Source organism: Amphiura filiformis, chromosome 9 (genome assembly GCF_039555335.1).
Source record: "Amphiura filiformis chromosome 9, Afil_fr2py, whole genome shotgun sequence".
Taxonomy (NCBI): domain Eukaryota; kingdom Metazoa; phylum Echinodermata; class Ophiuroidea; order Amphilepidida; family Amphiuridae; genus Amphiura; species Amphiura filiformis.
Genome location: NC_092636.1, coordinates 47,338,040 through 47,349,270, shown reverse-complemented (window position 1 = coordinate 47,349,270; position 11,231 = coordinate 47,338,040). Strand labels below are relative to the sequence as shown.

Genomic DNA, 11,231 nt, shown 5'->3' with positions numbered 1-11,231 from the left:
TTCCCTTGTTGATTAATAGTACGGACATTATAAGTAGATATTACAAGAGGTTTGAAGGTAGACAGGCGACAATAATCAGGCGACATCACGGTTACATGAACCAAATAATTTTCGAACTTTTCATTTATATTTTGGTGTTGTATTTATATTTTCTTACATTATTCTATTTTCTTAAGAGGTAAACATAAAAAGGCAGTAACCAAACATGGTCACAGATATGGAGATATAGGGTCAGCAAGTGGCTCCTACTGACCAGCACGATTTGAGGGCATTAAAGAGAAACAAATAGAGAAGGCCAAATCAATCAAACATGATATGCAAATTTGATTCCCTATTGATGCAAACATTGAGGACGTTAAAACTAAAACATATGCTAGTGCTTAGCATATAATTCAATCTTTGTACCTTTCAAATGATATTTCAACAGATATTGTTAAAGAACCACTCAGAAGAAGAAAGATCAAACGCAAAAAAAAAGAGGTCGGAATTTCTTGATAATGAAAAAGTTATCAGAAGGGGGCAGAGTGACAAAAATGAAAGAGAAAAGTGCTTCCTCTGACAAAAAAAAAAAATGAAAGAGAAAATCGATCGGGGGGGGGGCAAAGGAAAAGAAAAGGAAAGGAGTCCGTGTCCCAGTAAATTAACACCAATAATCATTGGCCAAACTAGTATAAAATATCAAATATTTGCGCGCTACGCGTGCACACTTTCCAAAATAAAGCCCTTTTTGAAAGTTCAAAGATTTTACATTTAGTCTCTTTAAAAAACATCCCATGTAAAGTTACCATTCACATCTTTCAAAGTGCAGAACAAACAAACGAACTATTTTATGTCTGGTATGATTGAGGAAATCTTGAGCCTAAAACCTTGCTCCTTCCGAAGAAATCACAATTTGCGCCCCATTTGGACGACCAAAAGGGGCACCTTTTTATGAACAGGTTGATGACAAAAATAGTAGGCTTCTGATAGCAAATTTGGTCACTTCCAGTGACATATCTATCTAAGGGACCGTTCACAAACACTTGTAAGGGGGGGGCTGATGCAAAAGGGAGGGGCCTGAAAATGTTTGACCCTCCCAAGGGGGGGGGCCCTGAAAAAATGACCACAAATTTTCCTGGAAAAATTGAGTTTAGGCCCATATGCTTTTCTATGGGGTTGACCCATAATTTTCATGTCAAAAAGGGGGGCCCTGAAATTTTCGAAGGCTGTAAAGGGGGGGCCCAAAAAATTTCCGCGATAAAATTTTTTGCATCAGCCCCCCCTTACAAGTGTTTGTGAACGGTCCCTAACATATCAATTTTTTATGACCATTAGGGAAAATTGTCAGAACCCCGGATAGGCCTACATCTTGGGAATTGCATAGAGAGCGCTTTTTGAACAGTGGTCGTTGGAACAAGATAAGACAGACATGACTCACGCAGGAAAGGAACCAAATTTTGTGAAAATTGCAAATAAAGAAAACATTATTTGCGGGATCGTTAAACCACCTGCGGTTTCAAAAATCAGTGGAATTTTGTAATTCAGGAAAATGGTATTGAGTGCAAAATATGAGGAGTTCACGTTCAAGCACCTGTTTTCTTTTGCTTATTTAATGGTTTTAAGACTACCTTGATTCACTGTCGCTCAAAAATACCAAGGGTTTTGTGGACGGCCCTTGTGATTTTCAAACTGATCGCCGCGCCGGGCACCCGTTTCTAAAATTCACAACTGTCACAATGCTTTCTTTCTATGAAAGAAAATAACATCAAAACTCGTCCTTTGTGGCATATATTTTAATATAGGCCTATGATAATTTTCAAGATATGTAGGATCTCTGCAAAACAAATTGCGTTTCTAAATGTTTGATCTCCCCAAATCAATAAGTGTTCCTTTAATAATCTCAGCGGCGCACACCAGCGGAGTGTCCCTTTAACAACCGCAACTGATAGAATCTAGCGGTGTTTTTACACTATTCATCATTTTAATTAAGAATATTCACGTCTGTAAAATAGTAGCTTACACTTTTAAAATACTGGTATGTTTTAATATTAATTTTACTTGTAAAAATATACTTTTTAATTTTGGAAAAATTGAGTTTAGGCCCATATGCTTTTCTATGGGGTTGACCCATAATTTTCATGTCAAAAAGGGGGGCCCTGAAATTTTCGAAGGCTGTAAAGGGGGGGGGCCAAAAAATTTCCGCGATAAAATTTTTTTGCATCAGCCCCCCCTTACAAGTGTTTGTGAACGGTCCCTAACATATCAATTTTTATGACCATTAGGGAAAATTGTCAGAACCCCGGATAGGCCTACATCTTGGGAATTGCATAGAGAGCGCTTTTTGAACAGTGGTCGTTGGAACAAGATAAGACAGACATGACTCATGCAGGAAAGGAACCAAATTTTGTGAAAATTGCAAATAAAGAAAAAATTATTTGCGGGATCGTTAAACCACCTGCGGTTTCATAAATCAGTGGAATTTTGTAATTCAGGAAAATGGTATTGAGTGCAAAATATGAGGAGTTCACGTTCAAGCACCTGTTTTCTTTTGCTTATTTAATGGTTTTAAGACTACCTTGATTCACTGTCGCTCAAAAATACCAAGGGTTTTGTGGACGGCCCTTGTGATTTTCAAACTGATCGCCGCGCCGGGCACCCGTTTCTAAAATTCACAACTGTCACAATGCTTTCTTTCTATGAAAGAAAATAACATCAAAACTCGTCCTTTGTGGCATATATTTTAATATATGATAATTTTCAAGATATGTAGGATCTCTGCAAAACAAATTGCGTTTCTAAATGTTTGATCTCCCCGAATCAATAAGTGTTCCTTTAATAATCTCAGCGGCGCACACCAGCGGAGTGTCCCTTTAACAACCGCAACTGATAGAATCTAGCGGTGTTTTTACACTATTCATCATTTTAATTAAGAATATTCACGTCTGTAAAATAGTAGCTTACACTTTTAACATACTGGTATGTTTTAATATTAATTTTACTTGTAAAATATACTTTTTAATTTTTATAAAGAATAATAAATATATATTTTGCTTTGCATTGAGAAAAATTTGTTAGAGAATAGTAACACTGCACCTACTCTGAGGACTGTCATTTAGAAAAGTAAACCATGTGTGTTTCGCGAAATTAGACTTGTTGTTTATATCACAGAAACTCTGTTTATTTGCTCACTTTACATATTTGTTAACCTTAAAGAAGTAAATTAAACTATTTTAATATTAGATGATTGAAAATGTCAAGCAAAAAGAAATCTGGAAAGTCCGACTGGAGTTCCTGTCAGTCGTGTAAATTGCTGATTACCAACAAGGATTGGGCTCGCCATGTTTCCGACTGTCGCAAACGTAATACGCACGATGGAAGTTTTCTAAACGAGAGTGTTGATTCGCAAAGTGGTGATAGAAGCCCAAGAAACTATGGGTTTATTCAAAACAGCGTGCTGCATGCAGTGGTTTGTCTTCCAGCAGAAAAGGGTAAGCTTGCCAGGCACAGCCACAAACTAGCCCGAAACATCATGGCCCTAGTTCAATAGTTGTTCCTTCCTCACCATATAGTAGGTATGCCAGCTAGGTGAATTCAAATTTGCCAGTCCTATATACGCCGTACCTATGTATATTGAGGACTGGCTTATATGCCATTTTGGATGTCAATGGGAAATACACACTTAACGATTTGCGCCGGTTAGAAACTTGAAAAAAAATCTTTAAAATTTCATCAATGTATATAAAAGTGGTACCAACCTTATTGTGCTTGCTAATTTAAGACTCGGTTGAAACAAAATTAAGGATCGAATGCATTTTAGTGTCCAAAAAGGCAAAATTATCATCAAAGTTCTGCCGAAATCGGCACCCTTGCGAAGGGTTCAGAATTTTAAACATACTATTGGCAAAGGACATTATTACCAAACAATATAGAATAGAAAATTTGACATCATTTTCTCAAAATATTGAAGAAATTTGCTCACTAGACATCGAAAAATACGCAATCCAATTCCCGTTCAAGCGCGTGAGAAACTGAAAGTGCATAATCCTGACTACATCAAACTGCATCATTTTACATATCAAATTAAAGCCCTTGCCTTGAGTAAAGAAAGCCAAAACTGAAAACATTTTTTAATAGGTATGCTAGGTGAATTCAAATTTGCCATCAAACTGCATTGATTTTATATATCAAATTAAAGCTCTTGAGTAAACAAAGCCAAAACTGACTAGAGGGCCAGAGCCAAAAATGGTCATCACTCAACCTAAAATTTAGAAATTGTTACAGGAGTGAATTTCTCCTCTGGTTTAATAGACCACTTACCAAAGATTATGAATCAAAAAAAAAAAAAGTAAAATTTGCCCGTCAATTTTGGAATACAAGCAATAAAATACACACGTAACGCCCTCTCGGTGTGGCGGGACGGAATTGTTAAATTTAATGTTACTGCTAATTTAAAAAAGATAGGATTTTTTTGTTTATGGTATTATAAAGGTCTTCTGTATTGACAATTTCAGCACTAAAAAAAATGTCAGTGGACTTTGCAAAAATAAAGAAATAAATTAAAATATGTGTAAAATTCCGTCCCGCCACATTTTGAGGTGATTTTTTACGTTCGGAAGGGACGAAAAAAAACAAATTTTAGTCAAAACTTTCCAAAATATCAACTATTATGGTAATAAACATTCCTGAGTACATAAAAATTGAATTCATCAACTTTGCTAGGCTCAAAACCATTTTAACTTCTTCTATTTCAGGCCTTTTGTGGTAGGATGCCAGCAATAATGCTATTTTCAGGGTCTTTGGTGTAAAACACGGCGCGCCGCCACATTTTGAGATGATTTTTTTAAGTTCAGGAATCTATGAAAAATTTCTTTCGCAGTCAATATTTTGCAATAATTTTTCATTGGAAGTGAAAGAAAAAAATTTTTTGTCAGTTTTAAAGTGAATCAATTGTTTTTTTTCTTGATTTTGACATTGTGGACAAAATTCCGTCCGCCACATTCCGTCCGCCACATTGACATGATTTAAAAAATTAATGAGCGTACTATAAAGAAGGGGTGAATTTTATAATTCCTCCTATAACAAAAGAAGGATAGTTGAAGTTAATACCAATGTTAGAAACAAATGTTTTATCCCAGTACTTTTGATAAAAATTCAACAAATGTACTGTGTTCACAAATACATGAAGTTTATCATTCCGTCCCGCCACATCAATGAATTTGTGTTACTGTGGCAACGTGTTGATTCTTAGGACTAATTTTCTTGTGTGTGAATGTTGTCTGTAACTTACTTGTTTATATTAAGAACATAAAGAATCCATAAAATAAACAGGCACAGAGCTACAATTTAAAAGGCCTATCAAAATTCCGTCCCGCCACAAACAGGAATTTTGGCTCTGGCCCTAGAGTCAACAGGACGCTGAATACAAGCCATAATTTGACCCTATAACTTGACCCCTGGGTTACGGATGGGGTCAACTGCTCTTGCATTGTGCTTAGGATGTCATAAGAAATATTCTTGGTGAATTTCAGCTTAATCGGAACTTATACATGGATTTTGATTTTTTGAAAAATTTTGATTGACCTTTTGACCCCCTTAATGACCTTTGACCTCAATGGAAAAAAAACCTTATGTACACCGACAAAATGCATTGTTCCAGTTTTAATTAAAAAATTCTACTATGTTCAGTTGTCGAGATAAAAATTCTTGAAGTTATCTAGCTAAAAACAGAAAAGTGACCCCTTAATGACCTTTGACCTCCAAAATAAAAATACCGTGCATACATCAGGTAACACTGATTCATGTATGATGGTTATATTCCTCTGGTCTGTTTACATTTTGAGATACAATTTTTTGATCAGTTTGGATGATTTTGGGTTTTGACCGGGAGTAACCGCTTAATGACCTTTGACCCCAAAACTGTAGGCATCCTAAAGACCCTGGCTAGTAGCGATGCATGTGTGCTAATCGCGACTCTCTGCTATGTAATTTGTAAAGACAGTGATTTTTTGAATATTTTTTAGACTTTGACCGGAAATGACCCCTTAATGACCTTTGACCTCTTATCTGAGAACACCCTATAGACACCGACTAAAGTCCAGTCACATGATATAACCATGTCCCCATCGCATGAAATTTGTGGAAGGAGTAGCATTTTTTGTGAAATCACATTTTTGACCATTATAGCTAGGTCAAAGGTCACAGCGAGGTCAAAGTCAAATGGAAGGTTTGGCCTAGCCCAGTGGTCATTGGGTCAACTTTGGTTGAAATCTGTCAATCCCTTGCGGAGCTACATGCAGTTGATTGCGGTTGCCAGAAGAAAGAAAGAAAGAAGAAAGAACTAGATCTGGTTACAGATCTGGACCTAACCGGGGCGGAAATGCCAGTCTTAACTTAAAGTTTGACCTTTGACCGGCTATTATGGACATCTCACACCATTAATGGTGCATCACTGTAGCATGTAGGGGCTTTACCCGTCTTCCATATGCTGAGATACAGCTACTTTTCCGTAATTTTAAACATTTTTTTGCAAATTTGCCGTTTTGACCTCCTTAATGACCTTTGATCCCAATATAAAAAGACCCTGATAGAGACCGAGAAAATGCATTGTTAAAGTATAAAATAAAAAAAATTACTATGCTTAGTTATGGAGATAAAAATTCTTGAAGTTATTTAGCTTCAAACCGGAAATGACGTCTAAATGACCTTTGACCTAAATAATAAAAATACCGTGCATACATCGAGTAACACCTATGCATATATGAAGTTAATGTCACTCTGGTCTGGTTACGTTTTGAGATAAAAATAAATGAACATATTTGATGATTTTTGGTTTTTGACCGGAGCGACCCCTTAATGACCTTTGACCCCAAAACTGTTGACACCCCAAAGACCCTGGTTAGTAGCAATGCATGTGTGCTAATGACAATACTCTGCTATGTAATTTGTAAAAACAGTGATTTTTTGAATATTTTTAGCTTTCAGACCGGAAATGACCCCTTTAATGACCTTTGACCCCTTATCTGTGAACACCCTATAGACACCGTCTAAAGTCAAGTCACATGACCTAAGCATGTCACCATCACATGTAATTTGTGGAAGAAGAAGCATTTTGAAGATATTTGGTTTTATACCGGAAATGACCCCTTAATGACCTTTGACCCCAAATCTGTGAACACCATATAGACACTGAATATAGACGATGCATATGTGCAAGTGACGTCATTGTAGGATGTAACATGTAGGTGAAGAAGCATTTTGAAAAATGTTGCCAGAAGAAGAAGAAAGAAAGATCCGATAGCGTCACAAGACCTAGCCGGTGTCCCGGCTAGGTAAGAAACTAGAGTCAACAGACGCTGAATACAAGCCGCAATTTGACCCCTATAACTTGACACCTGGGTTACGGATGGGGTCAACTGCGCTTGCACTGTGCTTAGGATGTCATAAGAAATATTCCTGGTGAATTTCAGCTTAATCGGAACTTATACATGGATTTTGATTTTTTGAAAATTTTTGATTGACCTTTTGACCCCTTTAATGACCTTTGACCTCAATGTAAAAAAACCTTATGTACACCGACAAAATGCATTGTTTCAATTTTAATTAAAAAAATCTAACATGTTCAGTTCTTGAGATAAAAATTCATGAAGTTATTCAGCTAAAAACAGGAAGAGACCCCTTAATGACCTTTGACCCCCAAAATAAAAATACCATGCATACATCAGGTAACATTGATTCATGTATGTTGGTTATATTATTCTGGTCTGTTTACATTTTGAGATAAAAATTTTTGAACATTTTGGTTTTGACCGAAGTAACCCCTTAATGACCTTTGACCCCAAACCTGTAGGCATCCTAAAGACCCTGGCTAGTAGCAATGCATGTGTGCTAATGGCGACTCTCTGCTATATATTTTGTAAAGACAGTGATTTTTTGAATATTTTTAGCTTTCAGACCGGAAATGACCCCTTAATGACCTTTGACCTCAATTCTTTTTAGGAAGTTTTAAGCCCTGCCACATGTTGATTCATATGCATGAGTCACATGATCATTGCATGAAATTTGTGGAAGGAGTAGCATTTTTTGTGAAATCACATTTTTGACCATTATAGCTAGGTCAAAGGTCACAGCGAGGTCAAAGTCAAATGGAAGGTTTGGCCTAGCCAAGTGGTCATTTGGGTCAACTTTGGTTGAAATCTGTCAATCCTTTGCGAAGCTAGATGCAGTTGATTGGTTGCCAGAAGAAAGAAAGAACTAGAGTCAACAGACTCTGAGTACAAGCCGCCCGAGTTGACCTTTGACCCCTAAACTTTGACCTTTGGGGTCATAAATATTATTATCTTTTTAACATGTTTAGAATGTCGTAAGAATAATTCCTGTTGAATTTCAGCTCGATTGGAGCAATTTCGAAATTTGACCTTTGACCCCTATAACTTGACCCTTGGGTCACGGATGGGGTCAACTGCTCTTGCATTGTGCTTAGGATGTCATAAGAAAGATTCCTGGTGAATTTCAGCTTAATCGGAACTTATACATGGATTTTTATTTTTTTATATTTTTGATTGACCTTTTGACCCCTTAATGACCTTTGACTTCATGAAAAAAAAAACCTTACGTTACACTGTCAAAATGCATTGTTCCAATTTTAATTAAAAAATTCTACTATGTTTAGTTGTTGAGATAAAAATTCTTAAAGTTATTTAGCTAAAAACAGGAAGTGACCCCTTAATGACCTTTGACCCCCAAAATAAAAATACCAGGCATACATCAGGTAGCACTGATTCACGTATGATGGTTATATTACTCTGGTCTGTTTACATTAAGAGATAATTTTTTTTAACATTTTTGATAATTTTAGTTTTTGACGGAAGTAACCCCTTAATGACCTTTGACCCCAAAACTGTAGGCATCCTAAAGACCCCCTGGCTAGTAGCGATGCATGTGTGTTAATGGCGACTCTCTGCTATATAATTTGCAAAGACAGTGATTTTTTGAATATTTCTTACAAATTTTCAGACTTTTACCAGAAATGACCCCTTAATGACCTTTGACCTCAATTCTTTTTGATAGGTTTTAAGCACTGCCACATGTTGATTCATATGCATGAGTCAGATGATCATTGCATGTAATTTGTGGAAGGAGTAGCATTTTTTGTGAAATCAACATTTTTGACCATAAGGTCAAGGTCAAAGGTCACAGCCAGCTCAAAGTCAAATGTAAGGTTTGGCCTAACCCAGTGGTCATTTGGGTCAAATATGGTTGAAATCTGTCAATGCCTGGCGGAGCTAGAGCATTTTCATTGGTTGCCAGAAGAAAGAAGAAAGAATTAGAAGAAGACAGAACAAGCCGACGTTCGTCGTCGGCTTGTAAGAAAGAAGAAGAAACTAGATCTGGTTACAGATCTGGACCTAGCCGGGGCCGGAAATGCCAGTCTTAAAGTTTATGGACATCTCACACCATTAATGGTGCATCGCTGTAGCATGTAGGGGCTTTATCCGTCTTCCATAGGCTGAGATACAGCTACTTTTCCGTAATTTTAAACATTTTTTTTTGCAAATTTGACGTTTTGACCTCCTTAATGACCTTTGACAAAAATAAAAAAAAAACCTCATATACACCACGAAAGTGCAGTGTTACAGTTTAAATTAAAAAATCTACTATGCTTAGTTATGGAGATAAAAATTCTTGAAGTTATTTAGCTTAAAACGGAAATGACATCTAAATGACCTTTGACCAAAAAAATAAAAATACCGTGCATACATCGGGTAACACTAATGCATATATATATGAAGTTTATATCACTCTGGTCTGGTTATGTTTTGAAAAAAAAAAAAATGAACATATTTGATGATTTTTGGTTTTTGACCGAAGCGACCCTTAATGACCTTTGACCTCGAGGAAACTGTACACACGCCTAAAGACCCTGGTTGGTAGCAATGCATGTGTGCTAATGACAACACTCTGCTATGTAATTTGTAAAAACAGTGATTTTTTGAATATTTTTAGCTTTTAGACCGGAAATGACCCCTTAATGACCTTTGACCCAAATTCTGTGAATAATTTATAGGCACTGGATATAGCCGATGCATATGTGTAAGTGACATCAACGCATTACTATGTAATTTGTGGCAGAAGAAGCATTTTGAAGATATTTGGTTTTATACCGGAAATGACCCCTTAATGACCTTTGACCCCAATGTGTGAATCTCCTATAGACACTGGATATTGCCGATGCATATGTGCAAGTGACGTCATTGTAGGATGTAACATGTAGCAGAAGAAGCATTTTGAAATTTGTTGCCAGAAGAAAGAAGAAAGAACTAGATCTGGTTACAGATCTGGACCTAGCCGGAGCCGGAAATGCCAGTCTTAAAGTTTATGGACATCTCACACCATTAATGGTGCATCACAGTAGCATGTAGGGGCTTTATCCGTCTTCCATAGGCTGAGATACAGCTACTTTTCCATAATTTTAAACATTTTTTGCAAATTTGACGTTTTGACCTCCTTAATGACCTTTGACCCCAATATAAAAAAACCTCATTTACACCGAGAAAATGCATTGTTACAGTTTAAATTAAAAAATCTACTATGTTTAGTTATGGAGATAAAAATTCTTGAAGTTATTTAGCTTAAAACCGGAAATGACGTCTAAATGACCTTTGACCAAAAAAATAAAAATACTGTGCATACATCGGGTAACACTAATGCATATATGAAGTTTATGTCACTCTGGTCTGGTTACGTTTTGAGATAAAAAAAAAATGAACATATTTGATGATTTTTGGGTTTTGACCGGAAGCGACCCCTTAATGACCTTTGACCCCAAAACTGTAGACACCCCAAAGACCCTGGTTAGTAGCAATGCATGTGTGCTAATGACAGCACTCTGCTATGTAATTTGTAAAAACAGTGATTTTTGGAATATTTTTAGCTCTCAGACCGGAAATGACCCCTTAATGACCTTTGACCCAAAATCTGTGAATAAATTATAGACACCGACCAAAGTCAAGTCACATGACCTAAGCATGTCACCATCACATGTTATTTGTGGAAGAAGAAGCATTTTAGTAAAAATCACATTTTTGTCATTGTCAGCAGGTCAAAGGTCAAATGGAGTTCAATGTCATGTCACATATGGGGACATGGTCAGTGGTGTTCGTGACCAAGTATGGTCAAAAACTGTCAAAGCATAACAGAGCTAGGGCGAAACGTGGCAAGTCACGCACGTGTTGCCAGAAAGAAGAAAGATCCGA

The 11,231-nt window shown here is 36.6% G+C and overlaps 1 protein-coding gene across 1 annotated transcript in view; it reads left to right on the top strand.

Annotated features, from left to right (window-relative positions):
* The first annotated feature begins 3,106 nt into the window (after nt 1-3,106).
* Nucleotides 3,107-11,231, top strand: part of LOC140161061 (ATPase family gene 2 protein homolog A-like) — a 35,934-nt gene continuing 27,809 nt past the window's right edge. Inside the window, 1 exon segment of the mRNA XM_072184449.1 lies at nt 3,107-3,467. Within this exon segment, the coding sequence (XP_072040550.1) occupies nt 3,230-3,467 (238 nt within the window). The 5' untranslated portion in view covers nt 3,107-3,229.